General features: G+C 40.9%; 1 protein-coding gene across 1 annotated transcript in view; it reads left to right on the top strand.

Annotated features, from left to right (window-relative positions):
• The window catches only part of RUNX1 (RUNX family transcription factor 1), a 213,611-nt gene that overhangs the window by 97,618 nt on the left and 101,080 nt on the right, over nt 1-14,913 (top strand). Inside the window, exons 3-4 of the mRNA XM_087937589.1 lie at nt 1,458-1,714; nt 9,495-9,651. Coding sequence (XP_087793715.1) covers nt 1,458-1,714; nt 9,495-9,651 — 414 coding nt within the window. The remainder of the gene's footprint in view (nt 1-1,457; nt 1,715-9,494; nt 9,652-14,913) is intronic.

Below are 14,913 nucleotides of genomic sequence, written 5' to 3'. Positions count from 1 at the left end.
TCCGGTGTTTGGCCAATTCGTACTTCGGGGAGACTTGTTTTGCTTTTTTGCGGGGGTGGGACGGCGTCTTGTTTTGTCTGGCCACCGCGCGTGCTGCTAGCCCTGCTTGAGAGAAGGAACAGACCTGGACCGCTCAGCCTGGAGTTCACGTCCAATTGAAGTGAAGTGAAAGGAGAGCGCGCGAAGGGAGGACTGAGACATGAGGGGAAAACCAACGGCGGTCCCGAAAGCAGAGCTCCACCTGCTTGTGGTTAAACCATAGCCGAGAAGCCGGCCCCTGTGGGTGAATTGGAGGAATATTACTTCAGATATTTTCCTCCACAGTTGGCAGTGACTCACGCAGCGGCCACAGAGTGTTGGGTGACTTCTAAAATTGCTGCGAACATTAACCACAGAAAGAACCCACAAGCCAACCAGCGACTCCAACCAAAAGGGTTTCTTTCTCTCTCTCTCTCTCTCTCTCTCTTCCTCCCCTCCGGGCGCGTTTCAGATTGTTGGCACACTGACATCTCAGGACTTGTACAAGTCTCTTTTGAATTGAGACAGCCTAAGTAATTTAGTCAAAGCGTTGCGAAACCGGGACAGGAAGACTTCAGAGCAACGCGAGGCAAACTACTCACACGGGGGTTCAAGGCTGCTTTGGCTGGTGGGGAAAGGACGTTGCTGGAGAACATTAATGGCGTTCTGTTGTGTTTAAATTCTCCATAGAGTCAGCTGTAAATATTTGATGAAGTACACTATATAATGCTGTGATAGCCGGTTGACCTTTGAAAACCTCAGCTCGCGTCCTCTGCAGCCTGTTTCCCCAGTTTCTTTTAAACCGCTTTTCTCCCCCATCCACGTGTGCGACAAGAGACTTGATGCGTTGATCGGAATTCTTAGACAGCCTTTAGGAGCAGCGGGAGGGGAAGACTATGAACTTCGAAAAATAATAGGAAATTAACTACTGAAAAGTCTAGGTCCTTCCCTCCTTTTGTGTGTGTGTGTGTGTGTGTGTGTGTGTGTGCGTGCGTGGTGGGGGTTGTTTCAGACATTTCCTCCGCTCAAAACGTTTCTCAGTGTGTGGGATTTCAGAAGAACCTTTGATTTTAATAACACTGGTAATTCCCCGAGGGGGTGGAAAGCAGAGAAACTTGTCCAAATCTATAAGGCCGTTTTTCATTTTTAAAGAGCACACATAGACTTCCAGAGAAGAGCAACCTAAAACTGGATGCTTGGGTTAATTCTGGCAGGACCAGGAGCCCGGGCGTTCCCCTGCTCTGTCCAACTAGTCCAAATTCGCTCCTGGAGTGGCTTCGCTTCGTTTGCCCCTTCTGCACCGGGACCCTAAGCCTCTTTCTTTTTATGTTGGTCTCCCGAGAACCGCCGGCTGAAGAGTTGCGCTCGTATCGCTTTATCCGAAACTCTCTGAGGACCTTTTTCACTCAAAAGGCTTGTTGTGATGCGTATCCCCGTAGATACCAGCACCAGCCGCCGCTTCACGCCGCCCTCCACCACTCTGAGCCCGGGCAAGATGAGCGACGCGCTGCCGCTGGTCGGCCAAGAGAACGGCAACAGCGCCCTGGTGGGGAAACTGAGAAACGCAGATCGCAGCATGGTGGATGTCTTAGCCGATCATCCGGGAGAACTGGTCCGCACCGACAGCCCCAACTTCCTCTGCTCTGTCCTGCCGACCCATTGGAGGTGCAACAAGACTCTGCCGATCGCTTTCAAGGTAGGAAGGTGGGGGACAAGGACCTGGGGAGGGGGGAGAGACACTACGCAAGTATAACTGCGGAATCATATTGGGGGAAACGATTTTTCTGTCACCCTTTGCAGCGGACAGCCAATCTCCCAATTCATTCGGGAAGATATAATACTGAAGGAGGATTCCAAATAAATCCTCAATAACTTCAGGGCTGCAGCCATGCCATTGTTGAGTACTTAATCACAAGTAAGATCTACTGATAACAATGGCACTTATTCGTACAGCTGTCATTAGTTTTGCAAGCTAAAAGTGCAAGTTGCTGTTCTGAGTTTCACCACTGATTTCTAGTCATTTGTGCTCTATGCCAAACATTTGTAATTTGGACTAGGATTTGAGAGGGTAAGAAATGGCAGAAAAAAGAATTAGTCAACTCTTCTGATTTCTTTCAATAGGTCTTATTTTCAAGGAATCAGTTCCTTTTCATGTATGTAGAAAAGTGTTCTGGAAATTGATGGGATTTACCAACAAATGTGTAAGCATTCTCATCCAGAAAAACAATTCCAAGAATATTTTGTGAAATAAATTCTACTTCTTCCTATGGGAAATAAACTTTGCAATTTTACAGCACAACCTTATGCATTTTTCAGAATAATCCCCAGTTTTGACTGTACTTTAAGGTACATGAGGTTCAAACTATATTGAGAATATGCTGCCAACACAACAGGGCCACTTCCATGCACAGGCTTGTATTACAATTTCATACAGTGCCATTATAATCTGCATCAACACTAGATTTTATTTTACCGCTTTGAAATATATACTAGACTGATCCAGTGTATTGTAAAGCATTTTTTTTAATTACATAAGGCAGCAGCGTATACTCTGAACTTTAACTCTTCATAGTCAACACCATCTTTGTAGCCTTATGAAGATGCACTTTTGCCCAAGTACACAAGTGCCAGGAGGGATGCTAGGAAAGACCATTTAGTTTTGTATTAAGATCAAGCATCCCAACAATCAGCATGCCTTCAAGAGACCATGGCAATTGGCCAGTGGAGGATTACAGTTTTCTTTTTACCTAACCTTGATTGATTCAATCCAAACAACCTGATCTTGAGACCATAACTATTGTATCCAAAGCAGACAATATTTAAAGCAATCACTGGATGCAGTGGGGTTTCTTGCTATATCAGTACTCTCAGGGATAACAATCAGCCACCAGCTCAACAAGAGAGATCAAAAGATTTCATGCCAAGATATTCTTGAAAAGCAGGTGATGGCATACATCTTGGGAAATATTTCAAAGGAAGGTGGATCAGATCAAAAGATTTCATGCCAGGTCAAAAGGTTTCCCTACCCCTTCTCCAGCTGACAGTGACAACAAAATGAATTACAACCAGTATCTCCAACTCCAAGACTGTTAAACAGAAGAACTGGGATCTATAACTGATTGTCATATCTCTTTCATCTTAATATCTATGACATATGTGCAAATGGAGTAGTAACTGCAACAGAGTTGCCACATGCCCTTTGTGTATCTCAATTCCAGATAGACTTGTGGGATCTAAAAGCAGATTAGATTTCCTGTGATCAATGTAAAGACTATTGAATGAATTAAAATTTCTGAGTCTTAATTAGAAGTTCCTTACAAAGTAATTTTCAAAAGCTAAATGAAATGGGTTTTCTAAATGTGTTAACAATTTTTGAATTATGGTAAGCAGTATTAACTCCTTTTATTTCATTTATCAAAACGTTAATCTCCATGTTCAAAAAATCAGAGTAAGAGAGAAAAGTTCACTTTAAAAGTACTGTGCCTCTATAGTTGCACTTCATTAACAACTCAGCCTACGACTTTAGCTACATCAACTTGGATAAAGCAAAATATTCATAATGACACTAATTAAAAAATTAGTGCTTGAACTGCAAAATTATAGGCTTTTGATTGATATTAGGATCCAATTCCACCAAAGGGACAAGTCTAGATTTTTTTCTGCATCTTGAATTTGTAACGAACAAACAAAACAATTAACGCCCACCCCTTCCAATTACTCATCTAAAAAAAATATCTGAGAATTTTATCCCAAAGCTGGGGAGTGTCTAGTATTTGCAATTTGGCTAAAACTAAGATTTCTCGTAGCGGAAGCCGCACTTCCCTAAAGCAATTAATAATTCCGCGGTGCAGGGACCTTGCTTTGTTCCTTTTCCTTCGACGAGTAGGGCGTGATCTAAACTTTAAATTGAGGCGACCCAGAAGGCACGTTCTAGGATTCAGAAATAAATGCTCGTCTATATTGACAAACGAGCTTCTAGGTGAAGGAACGAAAAGGGAAATACTGTATGAGTTACAATTCAAAAAGAGTTACCCATAGCGTTTTAATTCTGAAACCTGCAAGTCCACTTGGATCTCACATAAGCTCTCACCGATCTCCCAGCGGCTACTAGTACACGTGTCTAATCAGTGACCCACCAAGGCGATAAACAGAACCTTGTCAGGCGAGTTAAGGCTGTTAATAAATCCAACGTGCCTGGACAAATCCTGCGAAGGGGCATCTCAAAAGAAAAAATGTATCAGAAAAGCGCCCTAGCTTTCTCCTAAAATAACCTTCGCAGTCGCTCGGTATTCTTCATTTCTGGAGGGTTGCTCTGGGGCTATGATTTCTCGGCCTCCTCCTGAAAAGCGGAAGTGCGAGTCTAACAACGAGAAACGTGCCCAGATCCGGTATACTTTGACTTAAAAACCTCCCGCCAATCATTTCATGGACTCGCACCTGTTGATAAGTAACAACTTTCACTCGCACGAGTCTTTCCCCATCCCTGTCCTTTAGTAAAGGAAGACCCCGGCTTCTTGCTTTTTGGTTTAATCTTTGATTTTTGTTTTTCTCAATTACTTGGCACCGGGCGCACCCCGTAATCAAGGCCTGCGCCTTGTTTGCCTCTTCTCCTATTCCCACTTGTGCCCTCACACATTTCTAGAGCGTGAACTTTTCCTGCCACCGTGCTTGTACTCGTACTGAATTGCACTTGGAAAAGAACAAGCGCTACTGCAGCCCGTTAATTGGCCGGGAAGCGTCTTCTTCCACCTTCCCCGCTGTTATTTTTCTTTTGAAATGTCTTGGGTGGATTAATTATTTCAGTTGTCTAAAAAAAGTCTTCCCCACTGTTCCGCGTCGGTTGTTCGTGCAGTTATTCCTTCGCCTTTTGAGCGGGAACCGTTTAAGGATCGCGGGCTAGCGTACAAGATAGAATGGGGTCCGAATAATTGCAACATGTGCAAACTATGCCCCCAAATCTTGCTAGGACGGATTTAACCGCAGGGCTAAGGGCAGAATGCTGGGCGGTCTTTTTTCTGGCAGTCCCACACGCGATCTCTTTAAATTCTTGCTCTGCACCTAGAGGGTAGCAAGTCCTGCTTATCTTAGACCGAAGCGTCTTGATTTGTCTTCATTAAGAAATGCAAGTCACTGTCTCCGAAAACTGCTTGTTTTCCCTTTTTACCACCAGTGCAATCTTAGCGGCGATTAAAAGTGCAGCCGTGAAGAAGCTACTTGGTTGGAAGGCCGCGGTGTAGTTGTCAGATGGTTCACAAAATATTTCCATTCCGAGAGGCTCTTAACAGGCAAGGATCACTCCCCCACCCATCACCTTTGGCTATGCTTCAATTTTTTCACTTCCCTACCGGCTGACAGCCGCCAGAATATGCTTCCTCTTTTATCTTCAAATTTGAGCACAGCTCTTAAATAATCACCATATTTTGGCTGGAATGCCTGCCTGATTTTTTTTTTTAAGCAGTAGCTAAGGTGAGAAACAAGGAAATGTTCAATTCCATTTCTTCAGGATTTTTGTACTCGGATCAGCTGTCCTGTAAGATTCAGCATCAAATCATTTTGATTATTGTTTCTCACTGCACCTGTTATTATCTTTAACAGTAACTCCTTCATAGACTCGTAACCAAATCCCTTAGCAAAATTGAGTCGACGGGGAATTATTAGAAATATTTGAATAATATAGGGAAGAAGTTAGTGATGTGAAATTATTAATTCAAAAGCTTGGATCTATAAGAGTTTGCTTTTTGCCAGTGTTTTGTAAAACATTTCACAATCTAAAATAAATTCACAATCTATTATTTGTAGAAATTTTCTTTCAAAATCAAATGTTCATTTAGTACTGCTTTTATTAGAATTAATGACTAATGATAAATGTTTTCTGGTATTATTTACTTGATTTGATAACCATGAAGTATCTCACAAAATTACTTTGCCTTAAATATCTTAAAAGGAGAACTTACTATTCCAATTAGTAGGTTTTAATAGTAAAGTTGCTTTAAACATCTGATATTCCATCCAGTTTGCATAAAAACCATTTTTGTAAACTCAGCAATTCAATCTCCAGTCAGCAAGTTCTAGCTTATCTGTTTAGACTGTTTTATAATGTAAATGTTTGTGTTCTTTGACTCTTTTACAAGCTTTAATTACCAGTCACATTCTCCTGGGCCTACAGATTTTTTTCTATTGTTTTTGCTAGGGCCTTACTAGAATTTTTTCACCATGGAATAAACATGGTGAATTTAACAAATATGCTCAGTACTTTAAAGGCAGAAATATTTTTGAGGTTTTTTAGAACTACAACATGAATATTAAGAAACATGCACAGAATTAATATTTTCTAGAATATTTCCATTTATTGTAAGTATTGTGTTGAATTTTCTTAGTTTAACTGTTTTTCATCACTGAAAATATAAAATACTGTATCTTGAGGAATACTCCTGAAAAACCCAGTGTCGAGTTGTCTAATATACCTTGAATTCTTTATGCTAGAAATATCTAAAAGCTTCAGCGAGAAAAGCTCCAAATCTAATAATAGCTACAATAATTTATTAAATATTGCAGGCCCTATTTGCAAAAGAAAGCCCAGGGCCATACAGGTTGGCAACATGTGGAAGAGGCCATCATCCTGCAGTGGATAGGCAATGGCTAAAATGATGATGATGAATTTATTAAATATATATGCTGCCTGACTCCCAGCCACTCTGTGCAACTTACAGATATTTTTGCATACTTGGATCACTCAGAAGATTTTGAATATTTAATATTTATTATATGAGCATGATGATGGAAAGAAACTTTAGATAATGAATTAAGTTGTAGGTAGCATGATTTTTTTTCATTTCTGTACATTTAACCTTAGAATGACTGAGTTTACACACTTGATTCAGGCACAGTTGACAAAAATTATAATATCCTTAGATAACCTTTAATCCTAAATAGTACTTTTCATTTATTCCAACAAAAATGGTCATTTTTATTACTATACAGATTCTATCATTTTGGAATTTGTCTTGGAATTTGTCCGACATTATTTCCCCCTTAAAACATTTGTCTGCTTTTTGAATTTTACATGAATATTTTATTATTCCGAATATGTTAAAAAGAAAGACAAAAGGGTAGTAGCGGGTGAATGTGAAAAAATAAATTGTGGTTTCAGTTGATGCAGGAAGAGAAAATATTTCTAAAACTGTTCTGAATCTGTAGGAGTCATCTACAATTAATAAATTATGGTTGTCCCATAGTCAACTAGATGTTTAGACTCCATTTGGCATTTTTGTCCACCTATTGATTCCTTCCCAAGAACCCAGAATAGGCAGGTGTTGTTGTTCAATAATATTAAAGGTATTGTCCCAGGATGTAAGCTATTCCATTGATTAGTAGTGATTTTGTCAATACTAATGGTGTTCAAGTAGTGCTTTAGGTGTTTTCGGATTGCCACCCAAGGCGCCTATTACTACTGAAGCTATCTTTGGTTTCTTTTGCCACTTCTGTTTGAAGGTCTTTGTGTTTTGTGATTTCCAATGTCTTGGTTCTAATTATTTATGTTGTACTAAATTACACTGATTTTGAATGAACTTCAGTTCAGTGCAATTGGTCCTAATCCAGGAGAAATATAAATGGGGAAAAAGTGAATAAACCAAACTATTACCGGTAGCACTTAGTGCTCATGTACAACTGTAATAAAGTTAAGCTCTCAGAAGTAACAGTGGGATAATAGAACACTCTGAAAGAAAAAAAAACAGTGACAAAAGTAAAAACTAAAGTTCAGCATAATGGCAGGATACCATAGGATAAATTACAAAAGAACTGGCTATGTAAGTTTAATAATAAGATGGTCATTGTTATAGCAAGTTATGCATATGACTATTTATAATCAAACATAAATGAAAATGCAAACTTTCTCTAACCCATATAGAGGAAATATAGAGTGAAGCCATCAGAGCTACAATTTGATTAAAAAAATTTCATTAATATATTATGTAAGCTAGCATTTTATGTAAGCAATCTCCTTATGACAACTCACTACAGTTTTGATGTGATATATGTACTGCATTGTTAATAGTAAAATAGTAAATAGTATTTAATAGTTAATAGTAAAAATCTTTAAGGTTGTTATTGCTCTTGCCTTATAGAACAGGGTAATATGCTTTTCAAGATTCTCATAAAATCGGATTAGGATTTTTAAACCATGGATAGGTGGATATGTCTTAGAGTATGACTCATTCCCAACAATAAACCATGATGGTTGGAATTATATATCATGCTTAGGGAAAAGCAAACAAAACGTTAAATGATAGTATTGTGTGAGCACCTAGCTTTTATTCAGTTTGGAAATGGATCAGAATGATTTGCAGAATTGTTTCAGAAGATCCACATATAGTGATAAAACATGTATGGGGAATAAAATGAATGTCTGAATGTGGTGAAGTGGCAGTTCTGATTTTAATTTATGATCCTGCCTGGAAACATTTGGAAGTTCCTTTGATTATTAGTCAGGAAACAAAAGGAAAAATACAGTAGTGTTATCTTCTTTGCATCTGTCAATGTTCAAAGCCAATTTCATTTATATGAATGTGGGCTTCATCTTGCTTAGAAGAAATTAATTGAAAATCTGGGATTTTATTCTATATGTACTTCAGATGTGATTCCAACTCAGTAATTACATAGTAAGGATACTTATTTATTTGAAACAATTTGTTTAAATTAATTTATATAAATGGAGACTACACAATAAGGATGCTTCCTTTCTTGAGCTATATCCAGTATGCAGTACTATCTGCTGAATCTTTAAACAATAATATATAACAATAATAATAACATTGGTTGTAGCTCCAAATCCTTTCAGGATGGAGCTTTGAGTAATTTGAATGGTTTTCTTTCTTACTGGTTTTATACATTGTCCAACCATTTATGTGCAGCATTTGTACATAACTTGTTAGTGTATATTTTTTTGTTGGTCTCATTGAAATCAGTGTATGTATGAGATCCCTTTTATCATTGCAGAATCGTAACATTGGGATTACTGTACTTTTTCCATTCTGCTAAATTAGCATATGCATTTGCTGTTTATTTTTAATAAACAACATTTATTTCTGTAGTAGAATGAATTACGTTTTAGTCTAGAGTGCCATGGAAATCTGTGGCTGGGCTCCCACGCTATACTAAGCAGTTACGTTATTTGTTGGTTTTTGACTTTGCGATGTACAGACCCACCAATTATGACTTAAGTATGAAATGAGCTATTTGACTGATTCAACGAACTGGTATAAAAATTAACTCATTGTGAATATAATCATGAAGTGTTAGCCATAATTTAAATCACATTTCACTTGGCCCTAAATCGACTTTGCTTAGTTGAATTCTCCTGCATCTCTATATATTTATTTTGTACAAAGTAGTTCTAATCCCAATTCATTTTCATTTTTTAACAGTTTATATACTCAAATTATTCAAAAGTATTTTTTTTTCATTTACTTGTTTAGGTGGTCGCATTAGGAGATGTCCCTGATGGGACTTTGGTTACAGTTATGGCTGGAAATGATGAAAACTACTCTGCAGAACTCAGAAATGCTACTGCTGCCATGAAGAATCAAGTAGCAAGATTCAACGATTTAAGATTTGTCGGAAGAAGTGGAAGAGGTATGAAGTTTTTTTATAGTTTTAAAATAAAATATTAGCTTTGAAAAATATTTAGACCCTCTATTCATAGAGCCCTTTGTTGCAGGTGTCAAGTCGCTTGATTTTTTTTTTTTTATCATTTCTCTTCAGTACAATTTTATTTGAGGATTTCAGCATGTATGAGGCTGATAGAATTATTGCAGATTAATGTAGCATATTCCTCATTTCCACATTTAAAAAATATATACAGTATCTATGCAACAAAGGTGATTAGCCAGAATACATAATAAAAGTTTGGTAGTTAAAATATGATGATAAATAAAAATATCATATCTGAATAGTTGAATTGAGTTGGTCAGTGCTTCTGACCTCCATAAGTGTTTTAGAACATCTAACACGGATCATAGCAAGCACCTGGTCTTGGGAAAACATAAAAGTTGCTTTAAAATGTTGCAGGTGAGGGCTATATACACATTTACACATTGCTGCATATTCTGGAACAAGTTCTGGAGTTCAAATTTATTCAAAAATCTGACAACATATTTGTTAACACAAAATTGTATATATTAATATTATTTACCTTTAAATAGAGAACATCTTGTAATCAGTTTGTTTACATTAATTATTTTGAAGGTCTCAACAATAATTTAGTATGCTTTTGAAGGATCATCTCATCCCACTGGGATTGCCCCCCCCCCCCATGCCGTCAGAGGAAGCATGCTGCAGATTCATTGGCTGCGGGATCTAGCAGAGGAGCCTTCTCTTTCATCCCTTTGGAACATCTTGCCCCTCCAGAGGGAGGTTGCCTGAGCTTCGGCAAGAGCTTAAAGACCTGGCTCTGCCAGTTGGCTTGTGCCTCTAATGGAGGGGTTTCACATGGGTGGTTGAGATACATTAATAACCGATCCCAGTTCCCCCTTTCTCAATTTACTCTCTTACTCCCCATTTTTTAATTGGGGCTCAGTAATTGGAATTTTATTTTATTGATGTCTTTTAGATTTTGTATATTTTTATGTTTTCAGATTTTAAGATGTCCAGAGTTACCCTCTGGTAAGCTGGGCAGCTAATAAATTTTACAAATAAATGAATACATTTTATTTTATTATTATAGATGCATCTGAGTCATTCCAAAGTTATAGGGATGAAAGTGTATATAATGGCAGACTTATCTAACTTATCTAGCATATGTTGACTTAGATATGTTTTCGTTGATTTCCGTGGATCCTGTTTCCAAGTACACATACAAGATTAATGCACAATCTTGGGCCTGGATTCAGATTTAGAAAAAAATAATTGAACAAATGGAGCTTGCTTTAGTAATCATTAACTTGTTTCAGTCAATCTCGCCTAGCTAAAACAATGCCCAGTTATTACCCTTTTATTTTATATAATTTATATTTATTTATATTATTTTGTGTCTGTGTATGTATGTACAAAAGGAATAAATTAACAATGTAGGTTTCCTCTGTGATAAATCATTGGGCTGCTATATTTTTTGAAAAAAGTGACATTTGAGTAGCTTACAAAGTAGTTTTTAAGTTATTCTTGTTTATTGTATATTTGGAATTAATACGTTGATTGAAATTGGTTTGATTCATTTTAAATATAATCTAGCTTTCTGTGGCTATTTTATTTTTTAATGCCTTTTTCCCTATGTACAATGTTTTTATTACTATAAATTATGTCCATAGTTGAATTGGGACAGTCTGAATGTGTTTAATAAATGAATCAGTTAGGCAATCAAGACAGCTCCCCTTCTCAATGTGCAAATCCAAGTAAAGTATGTGTGACAGATGTCTATCTAGGTTCTACTTGAACACATTCAATGAGGTCCGCCACTTTTTGAGGTAATTGGTTCCAATATCGAAACTTTGTTACAAGGTTACACCCAACATTCAGTAGAGTTTTTTCTTATAACCACTACACATTCTCTTGGACAAGTTTACACATACAACTAACTATAGTAACAATTCTTATATTCAATCTGGAGCAGAGGTAGTATTCAACTGATCCACTTGTCCCGGTCGCTCTCCTAGCTTTCCCTACCACATGGTGGCCGTGGCGCAGCTCAGGCGGCGGTCTCAAGGCTGCTGCACATGCGCACTGCGTGTGCAGCTGCTACACATGCAGTGCGCATTTGCAGCAGCCCCAGGACATCCGTCTGTCTGCCCGCTCTCATTTTCTTCCTTCACCCAGTGGACGCACCTCTTCCAGCCTGGCCTGGCCTGGCCCAGCCAGCCAGCAGTTGGGTGGCGGATGTCCTGGGGCTTCTCGTCCCCCCCCCTTGTTGCAAAATGCCTGCAGCTGCTGCATGCTTTTTTCGGTGCAGCTGCAGTCTAGCAACCACACCAAAAAAAGCACACCCTGTTCTATGCACCAGCTGCTCAAAATTGCTGGGCCAGGCACATAGAACAGGGAGTATTTTTTTCAGTGCGGCTGCTGGACTTCAGGTGGAGGGGTGGAATGGGTGGGGGTGGGCGACCAGGGAGCATGACTCTTTGCCTCCCTCATTGCCCCTTTGCCTGCTACCCCTTCCCTCTCCTGCCCACAGCCCCTTCGTTGGACCTGGAACAATTGCCTCTAGTTAGTCCTGCCATGCCCGCCTGGTCGCACCCGTGTCGGCAACAGGCATCGTCATTTTGAAGTTGAGGGAGAAGTTGGGGAAGCAGGTGGAGGGTCCTGCAGTGGTCGGCACAGGAGCGCTGCTGAGAAGTGGGGAAGTGGCCTTCTAGTGGTCCAACCCGGTGTTCAGGCTGGTGGGCCATGGGAAGTCAGAGCACCGACCAAGGGAAAGGGGGATTGCCGGGGGGAGCCACTTTCTCCATGCCGAATTGGGACCATTTGGGGTAGTCCTAGGAATTGGGTGAGTCGAGCCACAGCTCTTTGCCTTCTTAGCTCAGGGAATGGCTGTTTTCTTCAGGAGGAGGATTGCAGAGGGGGGAGGTCTACCTGAGCGACTCTTCTGGTATCTTTGTTGGGTTATTTGGACACTTACAAGCGACCGCAACTAATGGCACTACCGTCGCACGTCAGCCCAGGCCTCACCCTGTGGCTCCGTAAAGCCAGCAGGTGAACCCTGAGTGCAATGCTTACTCGGATCTTGGCCACTCCAGGCCATCAAAACCCCTCAGGCTGACCTCAAAGCCCCTTGGGCCAGCTAAGCCGGGATCTGCTGTTACCAGGCTTCTACTCGCCCATGCTTGGTCATCACCTCTTCACCTTGCCTGAAGTGGCTGGTCCTGCCCCTCACCCTCCCCTCCCTCGCCTGGCCTGAGAAGATAAGGATGATGGTGGGGGATAGTGAAGGGGCCAGGTCCCTATCTTCCCCTCTCTCTCCCCTTCTCTCTCTCTCTCTTTCTCTGTGTCTGTGTGTGTGTCTCAAGGCTGTGGCTGGGCCAAGCCAGCAAGCTTTCCTTAGTGCTCTTCACTACTTCTTTCATTTCTTCTTTTTGGAATCCAGACAGGCTGAACAACGATTGCCAGCCATGGTGGAAGTGTCCCTTCAGATGGCCCTTCTCCTCCTCTTCCTCCTCCTCTGACTGGCAGCTGTGGTGGGACGGGGGGGTGCACACGTGAAGGGAGACACTCCTCAAGCAAGGACCAAAGCACAGCAAAACCAGGTGTGGGGCAGGCGCCGCTCATTTGAGGAGCGAGTGTCTCCCCGCGCGAGTGCACCTTCCCGAACCCGCCATGACCAGCAGTCGCGAGAGGAGGAGGAGGAGGAGGAGAAAGGTCGTCCAAAGGGATGCTTCCACCACGGCTGGCAATCATTATTCAGCCAGTCTGGATTCCAAAAAGAAGAAATGAAAGAAGTAGTGAAGAGCTCCAAGGAAAGCTTGCTGGCTTGGCCCAGCCACGGCTTTGAGACACACACACACACAGAGAGAGAGAGAGACAGAGAGACAGAGAGTGGGGGAGAGAGCGGGGAAGATAGGGAAGGGACAGAGAGAGAGACAGAGAGAGATACGGGGGGGGGGGTAGAGCCATAGAGAGAGACATACAGAAAGGGGAGGGAAAGAGAGAGAAAAAGAGAGGGAAAGAGAGAAAAAGAGGGAATGAGAGAGGAAGAGAGAAAGAAAGAGACAAGAAAGAAAAGAAAGACAAAAGAGAAAGGAAGAAAAGAGAAAGGAAGCAAAAGGAAGAAAAGGGATAGACAAAGAAAGGGAGGGAGGAAAGAAAGGAAGGGACAAAGAAAGAAAAAGAAAGAGAGGGAGGGAGGGAGGAGAAAGTGAATGAGATATATGGATGGATAGATAAATACATGGAGGGAGGGAGAGGGGAAAAAAGGAGAGGAAGGAAGGAAGGAAACCCTGGCTTCAGAAGACTCTTTGAAGCAACACAGCAATCTAGGGCTGGAAGGGATCTTGGAGGTCATCTTCTAGTCCAAACCCTGCTCCTGCAGGCGATCCTTACAGAAACATAGAATAGCAGGGTTAGAAGGGAGGGAGTCTGTGTGTGTGTGTGTGTGTGTGTGTGTGTGTGTGTCAGGTGGGTCTCCTAGCTTTAGAAGGAGGAAGGGAAAGGGACAGAAAGAAAGAAAGAGAGGGAGGGAGGGAGGGAGAGAAAGAGGGAGGGGGGGAAGGAGCAAGAAAGAAAAAGGGAGAGAAAGAAAGAAAGAGGAAGGGAGGGAAAGAAAAAAGAGAGAAAGAAAGAAAGAAAGAGAGGGAGAGAGGAGAAAGTAAATGAGATATATGAATGGATAGATAAATACATGGAAGGGGAGGGAGGGAGGGAGAAAAAAGAGAGAGGAAGGAAGGACACAAACCGTGGCTTCAGAAGACTCTTTGAAGCAACACAGCAATCTAGGGATGGCCTGCAAGGGATCTTGGAGGTCATCTAGTCCAACCCCCTCCTCCAGCAGGAGATACTTACAGAATCATAGAATAGCAGGGTTAGAAGTGTATATGTGTGTGTGTGTGTTTGTATGGCTGTGAAAACTCCAAAAATAGGTCAAGTAGCTCTGGGGAGATCAGTCATAAATTAGAACACTTGCTAAGCAACTGGCCATTAAGTGAGGACCACTTGTATTTGGTTTTACAGTCACATGGCCACCAAGCCACGCCCACCCAGTCACATGACCACCAAGCCATGCCCACCAAACGAGCCACGCCCACAGAACCAATAGTAAAAAAATTTGAATCCCACCACTGATCTGGAGGATATGCAAACCCAGACATTATCACATAATGTTATATATCAACTTTGGTTCCGTGTAGTGGAAAAGCAAGTATACAGCCCACCCAATGTATAGTAATATAAAATCAGTTTTGACAGCCTATCCCA

This window comes from Pseudonaja textilis, chromosome 7, assembly GCF_049901715.1.
Source record: "Pseudonaja textilis isolate UNSWEBS1 chromosome 7, rPseTex1.2, whole genome shotgun sequence".
In the NCBI taxonomy this organism is placed as follows: Eukaryota; Metazoa; Chordata; class Lepidosauria; order Squamata; family Elapidae; genus Pseudonaja; species Pseudonaja textilis.
This window is presented reverse-complemented; position numbering and strand designations above follow the sequence as displayed.